The 25,236-nt window shown below is 40.8% G+C and overlaps 1 protein-coding gene across 3 annotated transcripts in view; it reads left to right on the top strand.

The window, feature by feature from the left end:
* The window catches only part of lpp (LIM domain containing preferred translocation partner in lipoma), a 139,720-nt gene that overhangs the window by 89,074 nt on the left and 25,410 nt on the right, over positions 1 to 25,236 (top strand). For all 3 annotated transcript variants that reach the window (XM_071517613.1, XM_071517612.1, XM_071517611.1), the window contains exons 8-9: positions 1,706 to 2,302; positions 17,679 to 17,784. In XM_071517613.1, coding sequence (XP_071373714.1) covers positions 1,706 to 2,302; positions 17,679 to 17,784 — 703 coding nt within the window. The remainder of the gene's footprint in view (positions 1 to 1,705; positions 2,303 to 17,678; positions 17,785 to 25,236) is intronic.

Below are 25,236 nucleotides of genomic sequence, written 5' to 3'. Positions count from 1 at the left end.
AATATGTGACCTTACCCTAACTTAGACAAACTATAAAGATAATTTGGATAACGTGAAAATCATTTCCACTGCACGCAGGTTTTGCAGATTGTATCCTTTGGTTTAGTTTCAAGAAAGGGCTGAAGCCATTCTCTTAATGTAATTGGTGGAAAATGTACCATGACAATGTAATTATTTTGAGGGGCCTATTTGCATTTCCAGTGCTCTGCTAAGTAAATGTTACTGTAGGTTTTAAGGCCTTAAAGATAAATTAATAATCTAGAGTATTTAAAAACCATGAAACATTTAAATTGAGTAATTTCACTTCCTAAAGGGCATAGTTGAGATTTTTCCGTACATATGCAGACAGGCACACTTTTTTTTTAATAAACATAAGCACTAATCACTGAGACAGAAATCAGAGTTAGAGCATAAAATATTTCTGGAGCTTTTTATGGTTCCTTAGGGGCTCCCCTCTGACTTAGATTAGATGGGATTTAGACAAATTTGATGCATGCACCTCTTCTACCAACACTTGGGATTCTATTTATCTAAATACGTTATGATCACTGACTATTACAACATTAGTGTTTTCATTTTTTAATTCCACTCAAGCAAGGAAGTACACGGAAGTGTGGCAGCGCTGCAAAACATTGCTGTTGTGTCATTTCTATGCAGCATGCTTTGATCATCTGTTAAGGAAAATCGATTGGAATTATTGCTCTGCCCCAATTTAGGAGACATCTCATCAAACCAGTTGCAAAGGGTCTAAAGACTACAAGTGTTCGTCTTTGTTCCCCTAGTGCTGCAAAATTAGTAATTGACTCTGATTTTTGGCTTCAGGCAATAACCTAATAAGACCAACCAAGGTTAATGATAGACCCTTTTTAGACTGGCTGAAAGTCTGACACCGATATGTAATGGTAGTGAAAAACAATTATTACTTACATCAGAGACACTCAGGGCAGAAGCCACTGACATGGTAGTAAAACATTATTTTTCTTTGTGTTATCAGCTGCTTTAGTTTGCTGTAGTTTGGCCTATGCATCAAAGATAGCCGTTGGACATTAGATCAAAGTGCCACAGTTGTTTTGACGGTGAGAATCCCAGCAATGGGTTGTGTTGCCGCTCTACAGTCGTCTCTTCCCAGGAACACCAGCACCACAAATCTCAGTGATTTAACATCTTGCCTGTACAACCAGCTAGAGTCAGCACAAGTGTCATGTGCCATTGCCAATCTGCTGTCATTGCGTCCTCTACCAAACAATTTATCCCTTCCCGTCCTGCTTTATTAGCCATAGCTTACGGTTGGCCGTGGTCGAGACAGTGCAGAGCCTCTGCTGTTGAGGTAGCCTTGTAATTGACTCTGAGGAGGCAGGCTGGATAATCATTTGAGTGTAAACCACACTATCAGTAAATACCTCTTGAATACAAGATCAGATCCATTCACCAGGATTTCATTTATCAAGGTTCTCAGTTCATCCTATTGCTGTAGAAATTCACAATGCTATTTTATGACTACCTATTCCCCCATTGAATGTTATGTAATTCATAATTAATGGAGTTTAAATTGTTGTTACTTGTAAATTTAATAGAGAATGAAACTACTAGCTCTGTCCTTGCACGCCCATAGGCATGCAAGGCATGGTGACTATGAACAGTAGGGAAAGGCGAAGCTGTTTTTTGTTGTTTTTCACTAGAATGGTATTTTATTGCTCTTTTTCAGAACTCTGCTGCCCCAGCAGTAACCAGTCCCAATGCTCCGGTGACTGGCTACAAGCGGATGGTCATTCCGACCCAGCCACCTCTGACTGCCACCAAGAAGTCTACGCCCAAACCCCAGGCTCCTGGGGGAGTCTCCTCCATCCCCCCTTCCTCTGCCAGCCCAGTGGCCAAGCCTCAGTGCCAGATGGCTCCTCAGCCCGTCGCGGCCTCCTATGCGACAGCCTCCACTCCGAGCCAGCCCACCTTCAATGTCCAGGTGAGGTCCGCCCAGCCCGGTCCCCAGCACCAGGCCCCGGCCGGCCAGCATTTTGCCCAGCAGCCTATTCGCAGCGCTGCACAGGTGCAATATATGCCTGCCCAGCCCAAAGGTCCTGACTTTGCTTATGGACCGCCACAGCCAGGCTTTTCCCCCATGGGCCAGGGTGTCTATCAAGACCAGCAGTATCCTGGAATGACCCACGGAGGAGGCCCAAGTGCCTGGAGACCTGAGCCTACCCCCACCCAAGGGTACCAGCCTTCAGGCCCCAAGAAGACCTACATCACAGATGCCCCACCCAGCTTGGCTCCCTACAGTCCTGGACCCATGGTTCCACCGAAGGTAAGAACAGTTTTCATGATGTCATGTCCACAACAGATCAGTTGCCATCATTCTTAGTTGTTGTAACTATAAGTGCAAACTAAGTAGTATATTTAACTGATAGTGAATTCCATTTTTTATCAAGTAGACAAGGATTTTCCTTCCTGCTAATAGCCATCTCTCTGTATGCATAAACGCTTTATATAGAGAACATTAAAACTGTGAATCTGGCGGTTCAGACGGCTAAGAGGCATTCCTTGTCAATCACTCTCTCTTTGTAGCATCTTTCCAGTCACTTTATATTATTTAATAAAGCAGAACTGCTGTAAAAATAACTTAAAAACAAAGAAACTGTGTAGTCTGTGTGTGTGTGTGTGTGTGTGTGTGTGTGTGTGTGTGTGTGTGTGTGTGTGCGAGTGTTTGCTTGTGTGCATGTTTGTGCGCATGTATACGTATATGTGCGTGTTTGAATGGCTGTGTGTACAGTATGCGTAAGTTTGTGCTTTAACGGCTTCAGATGGCAATGCAATTGGGAGCTGCTTACCGTCTTTCATTGAAATGCTCAGAATAAACAGTTGTTTTAACCTTTATGAATTTTTAACACATCTTTTCTGTGGGGGTTTACACCATCTGATTTCATTTGTCTCATAAAAGGCAGAGTCTGTATGCACCTGTATATTCACCCTCTATGTTATCTCTGTTATCTACACATAACCTTAGCATCATGATGCAATTTATTTTTCATTTAATTTTTGGAAGGTGGAATGTAATAGTGTAAAGATGAAGAATGATTTTGAGGGTTTTCATGCTGTTGTTGCAAGGATGTGTGTATGGCAAAGCTTCCTCCTTGGCGGAGGTAAAAACAGATGGAATTTTTATTCATCCACCCATCACCAGCAGGTAGCTTCAGTCCATCAAGGCATAAGCTGGAACTGCCTGTTATCGGCAACAGCCCGACAACATCAATATTAGGTGTTTGTTTTCATCAGAAAATTAGTCTGGGAGATATTAACTATCAGCTAGTCTGATTATGATCAATAAATATGTGAAATAAGCATCTAAAGAGGCTCATCGGTCATCTAAAATTTGACAGAGAGAGGGAACTGCTAACAGTTTGAATGCACCTCTGTTGCACTCAAATGTATTATTCTGAAAAACATCAAATCGTAGTTTAGTATCTTCTATAACCCGTGTTTAAATGTTGAATGACAAGAAGTTGTCATGGTTTAGGAATTCTAAAAAAAAAAATGGTGAGGATGGCACACAGAGAACAGACCAAAGTACTGTATTATAACACTGGCAGACAGGAGCAGTAGTTCCCGTCTTTAAAAAACTGGACCGGAGCGTGTGTTCCAACCACCGAGGGATCACACTGCTCGGCCTCCCTGGGAAAGCCTACAGCATGTTAAGGTGTTGGACAGGCCGCTCTGGCCGATGGTCAAGCCTCAGTCCGAGTGTAAAAGGGCCGAACGGCTCACAGCGGAAGCCCTGACAACCCGCACTCCCGCAGCACTTCCCACGGTGAACCTCGGGGGCCACAGTCATAGGCCTTGTCCAAATCCACAAAACACATGTAGACAGGATTAACAAACTCCCATGACCCCTCAATTATCTGTGAGAGGGTAAAAAGCTGGTCCACTGCTCTGTGACCAGGATGGAATCTGCATCTTAACTATTTCATTTAAGATAAAACATTCAGTCGATGATAAAAACAAATCTTACAAAAGGCAATACTCTTGACTGAGTGTGTTCAATAATGATTGTTTCAAATGACAAGGGCATGATTTACTTCTCAGTTGCTTAGCCTTCTTGAGGGCCTTTTGTTTGCTTTTCTTGTGATTGGCATACTTCAGCGACTACTTTACATAAAAGAGCTTTTGGATCTTATTGTTCAGTCTTGAACAGGGGCATTGTTGTGTATCATTTAATCCACGGGAAGAGGATGCATAACACTCTCTGCTTCAAAAAAATCTTTATACTACTAAGGTTAAAAAAAAATACAAAAAAATACACAGATAATCTCAGCAAGAGCGGTATAAGACTTTCATAGGCCCAGCTCCAAGTCTTCAAGAGCATTGCAAAACCCTGGATCCAGCACCAGACCTTTTTGTAGTAGACGATTGAGAAGAATTAGAAAATACTGTCATCCCTCAGAATAGAGTAGGCTATGCCATAGAGACAGCTATTCTAATCTCAATACATCCAGCCGTCGACAATCTCTGGAAAGTGCAAGGCCCTTGAGTTTTCTTTAATTCAAGGATTTTATGCTGGTTCAAAATACAAACCGGGCCTCCCAGCCTCTGGGAATAGCTCATCAAGGACTGTACTTTACTAAATACAAATTAGCTTGAACACTGCAGCAAGTATATAAAAAAAAAGTCTAATTATATTTGTTCAAAACAAAAGTCTACATTTTGCTTGAAAAGCCTGCTTCGGTCCCAGTATGATGCATTATTAAAAACAAAAGGTGGCGTTTAATAGATTTGTGAGGATCTCTTTGATTTCAGATAAAAGCAAATCTCTAATTTTGTGTATATAGTATGTACAGTATATATTTGTGTTTCTTTCCCAAGGATATAGCATGATAATGGGCTCAGTGCCTCCCTCCCCCATTGCTTTATTTTAACTCTTTGAATCATATCGGGAAACTCTGATGCTTCATATGCACACAGTCCTCCAACTACATGATGATATGCTGTAATGACTTGGTGTCACACATCAGGCCTGACCCCACCCTAAGGCTTTTGTGCCCAAACCTTAACAGTTGTTTGTCAGTTTCCTATATTTTAGCTCTAATCTGTGTCTTGTTTATTTGTGTCCGGTATAGCAGATCTTTCGTGCCTTAATGCCAAAATAGACCAGAGACACTATAAAAGCCAGATTAGAGTGAAAGCAAAATCTGTCAACTTTGCCTTTATCATCGTCAGTCTGGTTGACCCAATGTCGTGACATTTTCATAACCTTCCACAAATGGTGTTAAATCTACTTACTAGAAGTGGGTTGTGCCTCTTTTAATCTGTTGTGCAAATAAACCAAAACATAGTCAATTAAAAGAACTATTTATATATTTCTCATAATTATCAAAAAAATGTCCAGTCACTTGGAGTTAATCGTAATTTTATGTAATACCCGGGACTTTCTCTGTAGGGGGTCTGTGACTTTGATTGAGGACTTTATTATAGAGATCATTTCACATAATTGAGGGTATTCATCGAAGGGCAGCGTCATTAGAAGTCTAAGATGAACTCCTTGGAAAAAATGCTATGATCTAGACTGGTTCTGATTAGCTTGCCTACCCGCCCAGCACCCACCCTCACCCTCACCCTCACCCTCACCCTCACCCTCCCCAACCCCAACACCCACCCTCGGATGGGTCCTTACTCACACGTAAAGTGAAGGTGTAAGAAGGGCTTTTCACATCAACAGGCTTCAAGGACACTTAATTACCCAAATCCACCAGTGTTTGATCTCTATTGTAGAAAAAAAATTAACAGATTTCATGGCTGCCGGTTAACATACCAATTTCCACGAGTCTCTCCGTCTTTCCCGAAATTGGAGGAAAACTAAGCTGGATGATGACTTCTGTTATTTCTGAGCTTGAGTGACATTTGACAGGGGGGGGATTATTTTGAACTGCTCAATCCCTGCAGCCAGTTAAAGCCCCCTAGAAGGTCAATGATGGTTTCAACTGTCAAACATGTTTAAATATCTGACATGTCTCTGCCTTCCAGTCCTGGCCATTTTGCTTTCTGACCTGCACAAAAATATTTGCATATGGTGCTATCAGCATGCGTCCAAAATAGCCCCTTTATGTTTGTGACCTGACATGGACCCTTGTCCATCACTCAGGACTGTGCTTGCAGAGCTATAGCTAACATCTCACCTCCAAAAGAATGCAACACCTTTGAAATTCAATCAAACTGTCCATGTCCATCATATTCAGCATGATGTTGAAGGAGAAGTGGAATGCAAGATTTAGCACCATTTAATGGTGACTAACTGAATAGGAGTCATAGTGGAAACTGCAACATGTTTCAGAATTATTATGCAGATCAGAACCATCTGTAACTATTATGCATGCTTTGGTTTTCCAGTATAAAAACATCAGCTACTGCCAGGGCTAAATAAAGGGGAGTTATAGGCACCAGCATGACATGCTTCAAACTTTAGTCAATATGTTTCCTCATTTATCCATAAACAAAATGTTATTGTTGATTTAGTCTTATACTACTCTCAGGCCAAAGAACCATCTGAATATTACATAAAAAATGAGTTATTCTTTGAAGTGCATGAGCAGTACTACTATTTATGCCTGGAAAAATGTGAATGTGAATGCTAGCTGTGTTTTCCACGAGAGGTTACACCGTACGTGATGCCTTCTCCTCAGGTGATTGACCCTGGATGCCCCAACACTCAGGACCTATGTGAGGTCCTTTAAAGAGCAAGCTGACTAAGCGCAGGGTTACCAGCCTTGCTATAGATTACCCAGGGAGGGTTCTTTGCCTAGTGCAGGGTTACAAGTTGTAACTACAAAGTGAGAGCCCAGAGCAACTTCTTCTACATTATGGGAACATGTGGCCTGCAGCCTTGGGATCTCTACTAATGTGTGTGCGGATACTGACTTGAAGTGAATCACACTTACAACACTCTATACTTAATAGAGCTGCGATTCTAATCTTGTCAAGGTATTACAGATACACAGGTAGTCCCAAATTTCCCATTATTTTAATAATTGCCTTACAGTACTTCTCAAAATCCATGTAGTAGCTTCTACATAGGAGCTTGTTTTGGATTGGTGATTGATGTGATACAATGGAGACCCTTGTTCCCACTCACTTTCCCCGCACTCACTCTCCTCTTCTGACCTCTTGACCCAGTCCATTTGTCTCAGAGTAGCAACAGGCCATTACATTGATTGGCAGCTCATCTACATATTTTCATCTGCTTTGGTCTGCGCAAACTGTACAAGAGAGCAATCTTCAGAATTCCCCCCTGGCTATATGAAGATGAGATAAGAGAATCTTTAAAAGTCCTCAAAACTGCAGTCTTTTATCCCCCAAAATGTCATGTGATTTTTTTTTTTTTCCCAACATCACACTGGGAAAAAAACACCTAAATTCTAACTCAACACTTTTGTTTTTATTATAGGCTTTTTAAACTCATGATTGTTGTTTTTAGAATTGAGTGGCATTGTTTGAGAGGACAAAGCAGAGGCCATATTAATGCACAATTGAGCTACTTTTCAGAAGAAAATTACACCACTAAGATAGGCTTGTCTGTGTATATGTGTGTGTGTGTGTGTGTGTGTGTGCGTGCGTGCGTGCGTGCGTGCGTGCGTGCGTGCGTGCGTGCGTGCGTGCGTGCGTGCGTGCGTGCGTGCGTGCGTGCGTGTGTGTGTGTGTGTGTGTGTGTAGGGAGGAGGTTGCAAGTGAGATGAGAAATCTTATGAGAAACTCAAAAATCTGACTAGAAAGTATTGTTCCATGCAGTTTTCAGATGTTATTGATAGTTAAAAGCAAAATAAATCATTATTTTGCAAAAACAAACCCATTCATATGTAAGTATGAATGCCCCGACTTGCCTTACCCCTGTGAGCTGCTCTGCCCCTTCATAATTTTCTTTGTTTCTTTTCATATTGTTAAAGAAAGCAAAGTTATACATAGTTAACATACAGTATAAGGTTCCTACGTTCTTTATATTGTTGTCTGTATGATTTCTCATTCAAATCTGCTTTTTGCCTTGAGTAAAGCAAACAGTTGTGCAATAACACGACTTAGTGGCATAATAAATAGTGCATATTGTTTATTTGTTAAACCACCAGGACACATGCTTCTCTATAGGTGTTCCACACAGACAGATTAGTATTAATATTGATATTAGGAAGGTGTTCAGAGTGTTGTTTTGCTATAACACCAGCTGTTCGGTGTTCATTTAAAACACTCATGTTTAGCAGTACAACACCAAATGAGACATCTATCTTGTCATATCTTCCAGTATATACGTATCTTCTGTGTGTAAATGTCAGTAAGCATCAACTTGATAACTGAGTTCTTTAACAGCAAGGGTTTTTTTTTCCTATAGATGAGAGCTTCTATTTTTAGAATATTGTTTTCAACTCAAGTTATGCAATAGGAATCTATGAATTATCTATTTTGACATAACAAGAATGGGTGATAAAGACTTAAGATAGAGACTCAATCAAAGCTCACATATAAGTCAATGCAATTACGTGATTATCGGTTATCAAAGAGGTGTGGAAGGTGTGTTGATGTCTAAATAAATTCTTATCTCACCAATGCAGGTTTGCCTAAAATGACATAGTCATATCAGAGTCATCATCATTGAAAACTCTTGTGGTACCATTTGTCGTTTTCAGAGCAATGATCATCATACCACCTAACCTACCGTTTTCCATTATTTGCACAAATACTCAAATATAGTAAATTAAACTGAGTCATGGTTCATGTAGTCCGTTTCGTCCTTGACAGGAGCTGGGCCATTGCAACTGTACTTTTTGAAATCTTACATGAGTATCTTGATCGTTTGCTTCAGGTTGATAGTAGTTAAAGTGGAGTTTAATCCATTTTTAACCTTGTAACTGCTTTTAAAAGCATGAATACAGGAAAAACACAAACGTACACATAAAAAAACCCACATTGACATCAGTTGCCTCTCTCTGAAAGCTGCAGTAAGCATGGGGTTGGGAAAGGCATGAATAATGGAGCGTTTTAATTTTCAATTGTCGTAGAAGATTTTTTTTTGTATAAATAGTTGAATTTTCTGTTTTCTGTCTAAATAAGAAATGCATTCATAAACACATTAGGATCACAAACAGGATTGAATTTGAGATCTTATGACTATGAATATGTAGTAGTTTTACATTTGCTTGAACAAGGTGTCTTGGAAACGTGGGATAGGCCTACACTGAATTTACACAGGCCCTCTTTTATGATCAAATTTATATACTGAAAATGTGCGCCCGCAGCTAAATTTTAATAGGATATAATAATTGACATTGCCTGATTGCATGTCAGACATAAAGGCTGTGACCACTGCACTGAAGTGAGCAAGGCCTCAGATTGTTACGTTTGGAACGTTTCTCTCCTCTTCAAGAAAACCTCTCCTCCTCTTTTGCCCTGTGAGCGTAATTGTATGGTTGAGGTTAAGGTGTAAGGTTAATTAGACATTGAAGGCAGGAGCCTAAAATTTATTTAATAGGCTGCTTGTAAAGCTAAACTTACTGTGCAGTTTTCATTATAGATCTACAGTATACAGCTAATACAGGCAATAGATTCTGTTCGAATTACTAAAATAAAAAAATATATATATCATGTTGATATTTATGTAAACTGTGACATAACTTAAAATGCCCATCACTAGCATGGGAGGATTGCATTTAAATGGTAGCACAAGCAGAGATTCAGTCGAATGCCACTGAAGAAGCCACAATGTGCAGTTTATCCTCTCACCTCCCTGTCACTAGTTACTTGGGAAGATTTGTTCTCTAAAATGATAGTTAAATTTAAAACAAATTTACTACCATCATGAAACGTTTGACATAAGCTTATCCTTGTCGCCTGATTCATTTGCACAATTTGGGATATTAAATCTATTGGCAGATATCAGTTGTTGTCTACTTAATACCACGCGGACACTTAGCACACATTCTTGTCTTGTGTGCATAATATCATCATAATTTATTACACTGAAGCAGTCACACCTTGTGACAGCGATCAGCTGGATTTACTAGCATTGCATATGTACAAGCTATAATTGGGTAATTATTGCTGTGCCTAAAACCATGCTGTTGGATGAAATGTGACTTGGTGGTCGGCAGGATCTGGTTACTGAATGCTTCACAGAGTAAAGGTCAGTCCACTTGACTGACTTGAACCTGGAGGTCGGTGATGGAAAGTGGATCTCCTCCTTATGTTTCACTTTCTCATGCCAACGCATCAGAAAGCTTCCTTCCACTGGCCACTTCCAGGCTCAGAGCCGTCCTTGGGTGACAACGAATCCCAGAAGTAATTACAATTATTTATTAAATCATTAGTGTGAATTTATATTTAAATACAGATTAGGTGAACATTTTGATATTGTAATGTTCTTTTTTTTGTCAGTTAATTTGTTGTTCTCACAGAGGATGAGAGAGCTGTCCCGTCATCCAAATTTTTTTTCCCCAAAAGTTCCTGTAGACTCCATTGGTCAGTCATAACCCCCAGTAGAGCAGAAGTGTTTGTCACAGAAGCTCTCATAAATAATACGGGCCTGCCATCCCCTGCTTCCCGGGCTCCTCTGAGAGGAACGGCATGGCTAGTAAATAACTTCCTGGGTCGATACCTGTCATTGCAGTTCAGTGAGCTCTGGCAATCTAAAATGTCTTAGCAGTTTGTTTATTTTCTTGCATTCAACCTCTCCCACCTTACTGGCCTTTAGCCTGAGAGATGCAGATTTATCCCACGGTACTGAGATTCTTTTGCAGCTCTAAGTCTGCATGGTCTATTTATGATACTGTGGCTTGCCGGGTGATAGTTGGATGTATCACCTCCCGACTGCCCCAAATTCACTTCAAGTCATAAGTCAGATTAATTATAACCGTCACAATTCATAAATAAAGCCAATACATTTGGATTAATTGACTTTAAAGATAGGTTTCATAATATTTTCAAGCTCTTAATTCCCAGTCAGAGCTGTGATAGTTTTACAAGGCACACTATTAGAGTAATGTAAGTAATCCAGTAAAGTAGTTTCCTTTGGTTAATGAAAAAAGCACTGGTTACTTCAGTTACACCATTTGACAGTGTTCAGGTATTGATCTAAGCATTTTGCCCAGTGAGGAGGTCAATTCAGATGGGGGTATAGTCTTGGTTTAGCCAGAAACCAGGCAGCCAGGAACACCTGCATAACAGCGGCCCCTGCTGGTTGTTCCAGGGCATGGTCGCCTGTCAGTCGCAGCACCTCCTCATGCCCCACTTGTCCTGCACATAATCTGCTGGCCTCTGTCTGTGTAGCGCTGCTGGAAACTGGATTCTTCTGTGACCTCCAAACAACATCCTCCTGTCCGCGGAAGAACTCCAGTCCACCCCTGGCTCGCAGGACATGAAACGTGTGCACTTTCTAAAGATTTTTTTTTTTCATCAAGGATATATCCCTCTGTGGATTAGGCTTTGTGTTTTGTGGGGAGCAGCAGTTTCCCTGTGGTAGTGTTTGGTCAAGAGATAACCTTCAGGGTGTCATTCAAATGAACCATTGTTTGCATGTAGTTGTTTAGATGGAAGGGAGAAGGATATATCATGGTTTGCTTTGCAGGCTAAATTATACAGGAGATAGACAAGACTGTGTATTACAAAAGGGAAGCGCGGGATGCCAATTCATCGATTTTAAGACATAACCTGTGTGAATCTTCATTATGTTCACCGCATGGGTTTAAATATAGAGCTATGCTACCACATGAGGAAACGGCAGGCAAAAATGTTCTGCTCTCACCCAAACCAGGAAACCCTACATCCTCTGTAATATGGTGTTTATACAATTGTAATGGTATATAAAGTGAAGCCAAATAAGTTTCATCCCTGTCCCAACAATTTGTGCAGTCATTTGTTGTTGTTGTTGTTGTTGTTTTTTTTTGTTGTTTTTTCCAAGATTGCTTGTGGCACCCCTCTCTACACTCTCAGATTTTCACATATCTGTTTGCAGGGGGATGTGTCAGTTCCGAACAGATGACCTAGTTTTTACACACGCACAATCTTACAAACATTGAAAGGCCCGTCTACATACATTATATTTCTCTGAACAGTCTGAAATGCATCCCTTTATATGAATTCAATTTACACCGAAGATTTGGATGGCTGTGGAAAATGTCAATTATGGAATTGCTTAATTTTTAATTATCATTCGCTGCTCTGTACACAGCTGCTCTACAGTTGACTGTTATTTTTTCCCAGCATTTAATTGGAGCTGAAACAGCATGACCTATTTTGTTTGTAGAGAATATATACTTTATCTGTGCTTCCTCTGAAGGTGGCCTTGAGCTTAATTTGCAGTGTTGTGATGGTTCCTCTCACAGAATGTAATACATTACAGATTACTCATTACCTGTTTAACGTCTCAATCAATAAATTACTCAACTAGATTATTTATTAACAGGTGATTCCGTTCAGTTTCTTTGGTATTTCTTTGCCTCCAAAATCGAGAATATGAAGTTTAACACATGCACAGACATAAACTGTGATATTATTATTTATAATCAAAATGGTTATTTCCATTCAGATATATTTCTGAATAATCCAGCAAGTAAATAGCATTTTTTTTTTTTCACAAGTGTCTGTAAAATGATTACTGTAATGTATCCGTAATGGTGTAATGGATCATAGTTATTTTTTTGTACTGTGTCTGAATAATTATAATGGCATTACATATTGTCTCCACAAACATGTTGATATGTCTGTGGACTCTTTCTCTCCAGTGGCCTCGCGCTTCTCGTATGTGCAGTGTAACATAACAAGCACTTTACTCAGTCTTTCCATTGTTCTGTGTTTGATGTCTTTATCTTTCATACTTCACAGTCAAATCAATTGTCAGTCACCAAAAAACATGGTTTGTTTTTTCCAACTCTTGCTCTATGTGTCTACATGATTAATTCACAAGTAGTCTGCAAGATGAGAGAATTTGGCATTCACAAGTTTGTCCGATCACTGGGAAATGAGCACATTTTAAGAATGGCATGACAATTCCTCCACACATCTCGAGAGAGCAATATGATTGCCAGGGATGAATGATATGAGTGAAGAGGGTTAATCACAGAAAACAAGAGGCACTGGGTTCACCAGCAGAGAGGTGAACGAGTTACAAAAAGTTAGTGTGCAGCCTAACAGGAAAACGACATATGAAACTTCCCACAAAGACGTTTTAAATTTTCTTTTTCCCCAGACAAACCACTTTGTTTTGAAGTGTGTCGCACCTTATACTGCTGATAATGGCATGTGGGCATGACCTGTCATCAAGCAGGGCTGCCCATGGTATTGTTGGGGATGTAACTCTAAACTCTGTGTGGTTAATCTTAAGAATGAATCATAGTAATGAGGTGCTCTCGAAGTTTTCTGTTGACTTTATCGCTGTGAAACAAACAATCTTGTGTCTCGTGCTCTCAGGGCGGAGGAAGAAAGATCGGGAAATGGCTCTGTACAGTATGGAATCAAATAAAGCCATCCACTGTAAATTGATGTTTCTTAATACACACATTTCAGAAGCATCTTTAACTGTTTAACCCATATGTTAAATTCTAGACACACGACACAGCCCCCCTCTCCTAAAAACACCCACCCACAGACACACACACATGCAAACACACTAACTCACTGAAAGGATTGTGTGACTGATCCAGCAATCCATTCATTGTTTTGGTAAAACTGAGTCGCCTAAGCCGCTATAATCACTCGTTTAGTGTTGCAACAACAAATGCTTTTTTTAGATATCCCAATCCAATAAAATTTCAATCCCACATGAACCCAAACAAATGGAATGGTCCATTTGCTGCTATTGTTATTGTTATTAGTATTATTTTAATAAGCCATTTTCCCCACAACGGCTCTATGTCCTTTTCAAATAATACCATTGTGATTTAGGTAGACAAAAAGCCAGGATGTCAGATTGTGAGCTGAGTAAAGCCCTCTTTTAAAAGCCTGTGTTAAAGCTGCAGCTCCATTGACACTAAAGAGCATTTGTATTTTAAAGTCCATCATCATTTAATCTGTGGATAAATATGTCTGTGAGTGATTATCTCTTTCTTCAGCTTGTGCTGATCATGCAGGAAATGTTAAGCTACTGTAAAAAAAACAAAAAAAGACAATCGCTTTTGGTTTAAGGTGCAATATTGCATGTGCAGGAAGTGAAACAGATGCAATACACAGCTGATAGATGCGTGTAGGTTTAGAGACACAGATTAGGACTGTTTAGCAGTTCTCTTTCATTGGGCGCTCTGCAGTTCTTGTACGGTTTCCCTTTTGCTTATCACTTCAGCTCAATGGCTTGTACTGTTTACGTGGCAGCTCTTATACTCATCGTCAAACACAATCACATGTTCATTTTGAACTTGGCAAAAAACTATTGGGCTAAACTTGAGGATACAGCTCATAAGATAAGATATCACTTTATTAATCCCCTTGGGGAAATTCATGATTCCTCAAAAGTTTATGTGCACAGTAATTAGTGTAGAAATAAAAGAAAACATTTTTACCGGGCAGTCTTTTTTAATACCTTCAATGTTTCTGGAGTAGGAGTAGATCTCTAAATCCTTTGAGACCTTTTCATGTTAACATAGAACTTCAGGGAGGCTTTATTATTTTCTGTCAAGCAAAGTTGACCCGTGCCTTTCCGTGCCACATTTTGTCCCATTGGCCAAGTTTCCCTTGCTCGGTAATACAGTAGGTGATGATATGTAAATAGTTCTTGTTTCCTGTTCTCAGTGCATCCCTTTGTTCCAGTAACAAAGGTTAGATCTTGCGCCCTGAGAACAGTTGTCTTTCCCCTTCACTCTCTATCACAGCAGTTGAAGCAGGAAAGACAGAGCCTGGGGTCGGGTTCTTTGCAGGACACACGGTGCTGTCAGGGCATCAGGTGAGAGCACGTACCGAGCCCCCTCCACCCACACTCCTCCACTCTTCACCTAATCACTTCTGACACAATGCCAATTCCACAGTGGGTGGTGCGCGCAGCTTTATTCAGAGATGTGGCAGTCGGGCAGTGATCAGCTACCAGACTGCGGTCTGTCTGCTCAGCTTTCTTTCTCATGCTGTATCCGGCAGCGTGTAACAGCGGTTACTTGTAGATGTTATTCTTGTTTTGATTTTTAGTAGTGTGGCATTTAACAATGCTCTAAAAATCATTTGACAAACTGATAGCTTTTGATGGCCCATCAGGATGTCTTTCGGGGGTATTACAACTGATAGGCTTTTTGCCATTGAAAAGCAGATGGCAGATGACCTGAAACTATAAGCCTTAGCATACTGGGAAAGCAGTGGAAAATTGGTACAGTTGTTAACCAAGTCACCACTGAATTTAGCTCTGACTTCAATGAAACTGCTACTGAGTGTCCCCAAGGTGTAGGAAAACAATTTACTGAATTGAGCTAGACATAACTGAAAAATCATGTCTCCAGCACGTATAGCTGCTGTATAGTTCTATTGTTGCCTCTGAAAAGCTGAACAGAAACTGCGAAGCAATCATAAAGCATGCAGGGAAGCAATTTCTCTCTCTTATTCATGTGAAAAATTATTCTGTGCTGTCACAAAAGACTCCCTAACAAGGTGCTTTAAACTCTCTGGCAGTGCATTGCTGCGGGGTGTCAAAGAGTGGATAAGGTATAAATGAAGCTTAAACTCAAAAGCCTGTTTCTGGTAATAGCAGCATTTCGTTCCCTCTCCAATGTGCTTTTGATGTGGAGCTAAGATTAACAGTGTTAAATCGTCCTCTTCACTGTCTCAAACTAACAACACTGGCATAATGAGTAGAATGTTGACAAGGAGAGCATTTCTTTGAGGTGTTTGAATATTTTAAAGACTTTTTAAAAATTATCCATTCTTTTGTGCAACCCTAGGTTGTTGTAGTAGAATACAGCCCCTCTCTAGGTACACATGCTTTGACCATTTTGTAATATTAAAAAAAAAGTTTATGTAATTTGAGGTGACAACGGGGCAATATCTAACCGCTGAGTGAGTGTTCCTTTCATTTCTTTCTAATCCTCTCTGATGTGATCCCGCTATTACTGGTTGAGTGGCTGAGGAGGTGCAAGGTGCCAAGGAATCCAAGAGGCCGGGCCCAGCTGCTCTCTAGAGAGCGCTCTGGCATGGCAGAAAGATTTGCATGTTCAATGTGTCGATCCCTCAGAGTTAATGAGGCCTACTGTTTGGGCTTCCATTATCAGCCGGCTGCATTCTGAGCCAGGCCGTGCCGAGAAGCCGAGCAAAAGGCATGCATCATAAAGTTCTGGACGCTCCTTGATACACTGTGGACAGTAAGCACAGCTCAGCATTTCTCTCCGTCTCCAGAAATAAACTCAGCAGACCATTGCATGTTCTAGTAGCAGGCTATTCAGACTAAATACAAATTTGCATTACCATCTTTATTGTGGAAGATAAAACTTGGTCTCATGCAAACAAACACTGTATAGTTGAAACTTTGATTACTATATAGTTGAATCCTTGATTGACATTTAACACGAGTGATATTAAGTACATCCAAATCTAGCAGTCAATAATAACAGAGGCGTTGTTTGACAGGATCTGTAATTACTGTCTTTCACTCTAAATAATGAAAACATTTTCGCTACTCTACAGCTGTTCAATCAATCTGCTATTGACAAATCTGATTCCTTAATGTGACCCAGTAAGCCACGGATAAATTAGTACAAAACCAGACTAGTTTCTAACATTCACCCAGCTCCCAAATGTCACAATTAGGAACCCCTCAAAGGTCAGCTCAGATCTTGGTCTGTGTTACAATATTGAAAATCAAATCTGGTGTAGCAATCCAGCCGGCCCCAGATCTAGGTAAGGTCAGCTGAGTGTCACCGATTCTGAAAAAAAAGCTCTGCCACGCAGCATGGCAGAGTCAAGTTCAGGCCTCCAGGGCGACTGCAAAGGACAGACACCTGTGACGGGATTGTGCTGCGAGCCGGGCTGGGGGAGGGGAGCCGCGTTCTCCGGCTCTGCAAAATGATTGGCAGAAAATGTCAGACACAACACGTCAGCCCCATACAGACACACAGCAGGCAGATGTCAGAGATTGCATGATAAGAGAAAGGGAAGGCTCACAAGGAAAAGGAAGGAAGTGGCATCTTCAGAGAGTTATGTCATCCTTCTAAAATCTCTGAGGGATAAGGCCCCAACACAGCTCACCCCCAAAATTCCTTTGTGCTCGTAGTATCGCTAAATAACTATCTCCTGACCCATCTCCCAGACGTAAAAGACTTTAAAAAAAAGTAGCTGGGAAACCTTTCTTCTAATGTTTTCTTCTTTTCCTTCTGTGTGTTATCATTATTTTCCAAATGCAAGGATTAGTCAGGGTCACAATGCTCTCTCCGCATAGCTGTATTGCTCAGAAGGACGTGCATCACGGCCTTCTGGGTTGCACGCCGCTGGGGCCGGAGCCAGGGTCAGATACCTCAACGGGAAAATGCAGACCGAAGACCATCAATTGCATGTTAATTAAAGAGGTAGCATTTTGTTTGACCTTGAGGCAGCGCTTCACCCTAATTTATCGATGTCAGGTTTTTATGGATCTTTAGGTTGGAGGTGGCCGTTTTTGTTAAGCAATAATGCATGTAGGGGACTGCTGAACTGCTCTTCATTGCCTTGGTCGTCTTTGTGAATGACAACTACGTTCCTTTTCTGGTTTCCAGGGCGGTGCTCCCAGCAACCCTGTGGCCCATCCTGAAGACGAGCTGGAGCGCCTGACCAAAAAGATGTTGTTTGATATGGACAACCCTCCATCTGAGGAATATTTTGGTAAGAAATATAAAGAGCTCTTTTCATTCACCTTGATTGACGATACTACCACCTCACCAGCAGCTTACTGTATGTTTGTTCCAGTCAGTTGATGTCCATGAGAATTTTACTGATATGACTTTAACTTCAGGTTCCTATGCACGCGGCACATTGTCTCTTTGCATTATCTCTCTCTGATCCCAATGTACGTCAAAATACAGGCCCATTTTGCTCCAATATTTAAAACAACAAGTGTAGACAAACTATTTTTAACCTTCAAAAATACAGTTAAAACTGTTCAGCCATCACATACAGCCATCAAGCGCTCAGCCAATCAATATGAGAGCGAGAAAAAATTCTTTAATACAATTAAATAAAAAAAGTGGGCCTTTAAGTGCAGACATCTTTTCAACCTTTACAGCCTTTCCACTACCAATTGTTTAGCTAGTTAGTCACAGATCTACTGCAGTAAACACATCTTGGAATAATGGACCAGATGAATAAAGATGGCAGCTTTTTTCATACCCATAGTGTAAATTGTCCAAATATTAACATCTGCTTTTCCTAGTTCAGTCAATGAAAAATAGGCAGAGCAAACATTAAGTATGCATTGGACTGTGAAGTTGTCAGGAGGACCAAATGACATAAATCCAACAGGACACAATCTTTATGTATATTGTACATTAGGCATGTTTTTTTAAAAGCTAATACTTGCCAACAGTCACTTCACACCGCAGCATTCATAGGTGAGAGTAGCCCAAGCAGCTAAAATTAGCCCATGACTCATAGTTTGATCCATATGTAACACTGATGCTGGGAAAGGCTATGCAGATACACACACAAACACACATCCATTTTGATACGTTACAAAACCAGCTCTGTAAACATTAGCGCTGGTAGTCTGATCTCATTAGAAGCATTCACTCTGTCACTTTTTACTGCAACATTTTGTGCAGCAGTGATTTTCAAAGACTGGGGTTGGGACCCAAATGTAGGTTGTCGAAAGAAACAAATGGGTTCCTAAATTACTCTTGAGAAATTGATATCCAAAGCTACTGGTTATGTTATGTTGCAAAATCTTGCCACACCCCAGCATGGTAATGAAGGCTGAATAAAACAATGTGGGATAGTGGGTTAATAGCATAAAATTGGCATAAATTTTACTAGATTAGCCCACCCAGTGACCCACAAAATGAGTTTTGTGTCACAAGAACAATGCTTTTGGGAAGATGGTTTTCAGAGAAGATATTTGAAAACCACAGATTTTGCACACTGTAGGCTAGCTTACTGCAATAAGGATGTGTATGATACAGGCATGCCAAGAAACCTAGTAATTTTGGTCTTTCTTAGCCATGATTTCCATGGTTAGTGGAAGTGGTGCAGACAGGGCAGCACATCTACCAGCCTGAGATGCAGTCCCAAGACTATATCAGTGTGATCAAAGGAAAAGGCACGACTCTTGCTCAGGGTCTAATAAGAGTGAGAGCTGAAGGCCTTGGGCAGACGAAAACGTCATGATTTAGACAAAACTCCATCTCTTGTTTGATTGTCCGGCAGTGTTTTTACACTTTCTCTCTCATTTTTCAAATACCTGACATTTTATTTTTTTCTCATTTGAAATATAATTATAGTTGCCAGGATTAAACAATATAGCAATTGTAAATCTATTTTACGAAATGGGATTCACAAGACGAGGATTCTGTGCTTTTACATTTCATTCCTTTTATCACCCCCGACACTCTGTATCCTCTATTCCCAGAGAATGCCATCCCCCTGCTGCTCTGCTCTCTCTAGCCTTTAATCCCCTTTGCCCCTGGAATTAGTTCCCATGCCCATTAGATACCCCACTCAATACATTCAATGGGACTTTCAAACAGGCTTTATATCAGGCCATAATCACACACCAAACCACGATAGCATGTGTAGGTGTATTATAGTTACAGAGAGATGTATTTAACTGGTATTAAGGGATATTCAGCTTCGCGTTGGTGTGCACCAATGTAAAGACTTTAATTGGTTCACATTAGACGTAGGTCAAATGGATCTGCTGGCTTAAGCAGAGTGTAGTCATTTTGCAGAGGAATGGCCCTCAAAGCCTTGTTGGCCTAATTTGTGAGTGGATGTGTATGTGATGCAGACCTGGCATGCTCTCTGTGTCCTGCTATACCATGCATGCAGTTGTTTACTTCTGTTTGCCAACTATAAGGCTCACTGGCTCAGGGCTGGTAAAACAAGGACATGGGAGCTGATAAATGGGTCATATGTGAGCTGAGGTAGCCAGAACAAGTTAGGGATAACGTGTGCCTCCCCAGCTGACAGCGGCTGGCTGTTATGGGAGTGAGGGGGGTGAGGGAAGAGGGTCATCTTGTGGTTAAACAAGGCGACAGCTGAATTAACTGAGAGATGGAAAGAGGATAAGGGCAGGAGTGAAAGTCTGAGGTGACTGGAGGGACTCATTACGAGAAAGTTCAAGTACAGGCACAAGCTTCTCTGCAAATCCACAGAGCCCCAGTGTCTCCCCACTGAATAATGTACATATAGTCGCCACAGTAATGTTAGAAATTGCTTTAGTCAGGGATGTTCCACGCTGTATATCCAGGGCTATGGGAGAACCAGTCCCAGAGCATGAGAATTTTGTAATTACAATGAATCTGATGGCATACAAGCCTCTTCTTTTTTGGTGGGGTACGAGGGGGAAGAGGGCTAGCAGTTGTCAAAACCCTAAGGCTAGTAATTAACTAGATTAATCAAAGTGGGGCTGCGATCTCTGGCTCGCTACTGGACTGGATCATTGTATTCCTATAACAAAGTTTTATTGGTGTCACTAATGTCTTTGATGAGCTTCTAATCTGAAACAGCTATTGTAAGTTTTCATTGGTCCAGAGGGGGTTAATTGAATTGAATTAACGTTACATTCTGGCTCTGGGATGTCAGAAGAAAAGTTTCCATTGCAACACAGCCCCATCCATAGCCTGTAAATTACAGCACTTTTTTTTTTTTTTCTTTTCGTTCTTTTACAACAATTCCAAGACATTTTATAAAACACCAGCAATTAGACTGGCCAGGTCTTTGATTAAACTTTCTGTGGGGAAATAGGCACATGAAATCAAATGCAAGAGCTTCCCAAACTGTAAAAACCTGAAAATGATGCACTATAAGAGAGAGGCTTTTCTTGAGAGAAACCCAGTTTGTAAGCCAGAAATTCTTCCTGTGATTGAAGCTTCTTTGAAAAGCAACTGATTAGTCCTGATTTAGAGTTCCAGATTAGATTTGAGGAATCTGAAAGAGCCTTTTCTCCAAATGTCATCATCCGTCATATTTAATCCACTTAGGTTGTGCGTAGGTGTACTGTGTTTGTGGAAATCTAATAAGACACAGCTACTCAGCTTGCAGTGCAGATGCCTTGGCATTTGTGCATCAGAGGAACTTACAATATTTTGTCATCACTACATTTCTGTCAACCAAAACCAGGACATAAAGCTGAATAATTGAAAGGATGAGATGCTTTGCATTATTTACAATTAGTGATTATGATACTTACGCAGTGTAGTGCATTCTGCCGCAGAGAATATTTTTTCTTTTTTCCTGTTTTTTCTTTAATACCAAAATGACAAGTTGAGAATTCCCTCATGTCATCCCAGAGTTTCAGTATTCTACTGTATAGAATTAAGAAAGATGTGAAAATTTAATATCCAATCAATATTTATACAGAATGATTTTCCAGAGAGATTTTTGAGTAGTGGCATGAATCCTTTTGTAATGTTATTATCTGATGGTAGAGAGATAGTCATTGGAAATTAGTAGAGGGATTCATAGGGGCATACTTTGTGCAGAACTCCGAGCTGTCGGGAAAGCCTTTCCTCCTGTTTTGAGCTAGTCTTTGTTTTATGATAAGAGCTAGAGAAGAAAAGGGAGGCTTTGCCATTTTTCCTCATAATGTCAGCTGGAAGAGCCCTCATAATTTATAAGACACCTCACATGAAATGTTCATGAAGAATCTTGGAAGAGTTACAAATGGCTGTGTAGCTCCAGTAACAGTACAGGCCAGAGGAGTCAGAACAGATCAGCCAAGGTAACTGGGTCAGAAAAAGTTGAGGTTCATACAGTGTGCACTTGTGGAGATGCCTCTGTTTCTTTAAAAGACAATAAAGCCTCACAACTTAATGTATTAATAGGGTTTCGGTTTAGACAGCTTTGTGCATTGTCTAAGATACTCTGGTTGAATGCATTTGCATATTACTCAGGTCGCCCTCAGCAACCTCTTAGGAGTTTGCTTTTAGATGTGCCTCTACATGTCATAACAAGTGGGATGTGTGTCAGAATAAAACCTTTCTGCTGCTTTGAAAGACCCACCACCCCCTACACACAACCCCCACCCAGTCTCCCAGTGCCTATGGCCAGTCATCTCTCTCAATACATATAACTGGTTCCACCTACTGTGTGACTTTGCACTTCTAAAGTCACGCTCATCTTAGGTTTTAATGTTTGCAAAGCTTGTAAAGCAGAGCAATCACCCTGGTAATAAATTGACGTTCATATCAGCAAGCTCCGGTAAGTAGGCACTTGAATGCTGGTACAATACTATGTATAATGTTATGTGTACAACTTTATGTCAAATGCTACAACTGAATGCTTTGACTGACAAAGAACCCAAAAATTAAAAAAAATCATAACAGTTGGATTTGGTCTTTTACTCTACCTACAATAAGACCAATGTTAACCTGCTTCAGATTATTTTCCCAGACACAGAATGGGATTGAGCAGTACTATATCTCTGTTCATAGGCACTTTAGCTTGGAGAGCTTGTTTCCTCCCTGACGAGTTGAGGAATTCCCTCCGATCACAGTAGCTAAGTGTAGGCTCTTTGTTATTATGCTATGCTGTGCCGTCCTGTGCTGTGCTGTGCTGTGTGTCTATGAATCTGGCAGCAGTCACTATGAGATAGAAGAGCATAATGCTGCTGGAAGGAGGTCACCAACCAGCCAGGGGCAGGGGGGCATCATATGAAGCAGTCTGGTGACATGGCAACTAAAGCCCATGTATCATTCTACCACCTACAGTGGATTACACTATATGACTCTAAAAGGCTGCATTATAAAATAGCATACCCATGGAGGGTCCATCATAGCTGTCTGCCATCCCAGCCATTTATGAAAAAAGAGTTCTGAATATTAGAATATTAGAACAATTACAGTATTTTCCTACCTGGTAGCAAAATCTTTCATTTTCTGAAGGCCTTCTTCAAATGTATTCATGGTTAACTGCTTTGACAGTATTATTATACTACCTTGTTGATATAAGGTTGGCCACATAAACACTACAAAAGCTATTTTTTCTCCAGCTTTTCTGTGTTAAATTTCAAAAGCTTCATAAAGCACTCTCTATAATTTTTCATTTTATGAATGAGACCATAGTAGTTTTTCTGCCATGTCATCAACTTGTTTATAATTGGTCACATGGGTCAGCATTAATACTGTTTTCAATACTTAATTATATTTGTTACTATTTTGGGCAGGGAGGCTAGGCTAGTTTCCCACAACATGAGGCAGTTTCTCAACGCAGTATATGGGGCCTCGTTCCCAGTTTATTTTCTAATTATCTTGTCCCAGCACTGCAGCTGACCTCGCAATGCTGCTTTCTAGTTTCTCAGCTGAATGTAGTGTGCCAGCACGGGGCTTCTCTTCCCGGCGACAGCAGCCCGCTTTTTGGCAGTGGTTCACGTGAGGTGACCCCTCCCCCCTTCCTCCCCCGCCAGGCTCGGCGCATGCTATCCTGCCTCGTTGAGACAGCTCCACTGAGGCTTGCAAGATCAGCTGCCGTGCGAGCCCAGCTGAGGCTTCCGGGCACTCACGTTGCTAGATTTCATTTGTGAGTGAGCGTTTGACCTCAGGAATGAGTAGACATCCGCATGCTCATGCACACAAAAGCAGACATACTCACAAGCAGTCGTGTGTGCACACAAGCACACAGATAAGCAGCACATAGATGCGCAGTGTACACATACATGTTTGAACACATGGGCGCGCACACAATGGCCTCATATTCTGCACACACACACACTCACCTCTTCCTTCCCTTTTCTCTCTCTTCCACCCCATTCACTAGCCCTGCTCTCTCCCTGGCACCCATCCATGTCGCTCCTGCCAACCTGCTTCTAAAACATGTAACCTACACTCAGTCCCCCTCGCTTTGCTGCCCCGGGCCCTGACAGGCTGAGCAGTAATGCTTAGTGGCACAGGCTTGCCTATCCTCCATCCTCCACCATTGCCACAGCAGTTCTGCAGATCGCTATTTGCTGACATTGGGAATGAGATTAAGGGAGGGATGGAAGGGGTTAGGAAAGAGGCATTCAGAGATTGAAATGCAGTGATGACAGCAATTTCCCTTGTCATCCCAAGGCAACTGAAGGCCAGAGCATTGTCAGCCTGCACAGAGGGCAATCTCAAGCAACAAAGTAGATTAACCTAGAGGGGAAAGAGATGAAACAGTGCACAAATTGTGGCTTCTAGCAATTCAGTAGCAGGCAGTTACACTGCTAATGTGTTCAGATAGACTTATTCTCTGCTGTTAAACGCTCAGTGACCTATTGTTTATGTCTATAATTAGGTGTAAACAAGTTATCACAACTTTGTACCTTTATTTGGTCCCCCTTTAAAAACCTGTCACAATAAATTAATGTTGTATTTTGTCTTTCATTAGGGGTAAAAAACATTTGTATGAAAATAGTGCCTAGTAATATTCTTGTGAAGCAGAGCAAGATAATTTGTGGTAGCCAAATTTGTATTGGTAATTCTTTCATTCGTTTTCGCATTGTTGTGTAGTTGATACTGAAAAACAACATATCCACTACTTGAATTTGTTGTGTGTTTCTACCATCATATGTATCAGATATTTTAATCCAAGCAGAAAACTTTAGTTGAAGTCCCAAAATGGATTTTGTGGTTCTTTTATTAGTTTTGGATACGAGCTATAGTTGTTGGCTTTGCCTTTGGGGTTTGCAAGGGTTGCACCAGCAGAATTGTATTCTTTAGTAACATAGTGTGAAAAGTTTGGTCTCCCACAAAAAAGTTCCTTGCGATCCTTCTTTACATGCACGATCTTTGATTTCCGACGATGTAAGATCAAATTGAGCCGCAAGTGTGCTCCCTCTCCGCCTTTCATGCTGCTTCAATATCACGGCGTGAAAAAACAAAGAAGGCAAAGACTGAGGGAAATCTGAAGCGTTCTGCCACTCAACATCCCCCATTCCCAAACAACAGCGTCTCACTGCCACTACAAATACATTAGAAATCAATTATTTATGGAACAGAGTCAGGGCCTCTTTAATCTTTTCCTTTTATCCAATTAAATTGTCTAACCATTCTAAGCCTCCATAGCTCACAGGGAATGTGCTTCTTTTAAAAAAAAGAAAAAAAAGAAAAGAAAAAAGATTTTCTCTTCAGTCCTCCTTTTTGACTTTCGATGTAACAGAGA

Source organism: Centroberyx affinis, unplaced genomic scaffold (assembly GCF_046629955.1).
Source record: "Centroberyx affinis isolate AG114_WGS23_722 - 3 ecotype Tasmania unplaced genomic scaffold, CSIRO-AGI_Caff_v1 ptg000503l_1, whole genome shotgun sequence".
Taxonomy (NCBI): Eukaryota; Metazoa; Chordata; class Actinopteri; order Beryciformes; family Berycidae; genus Centroberyx; species Centroberyx affinis.
The sequence above is the reverse complement of the archived record's forward strand: the minus strand, read 5'-3'. Positions and strand labels throughout refer to the sequence as shown.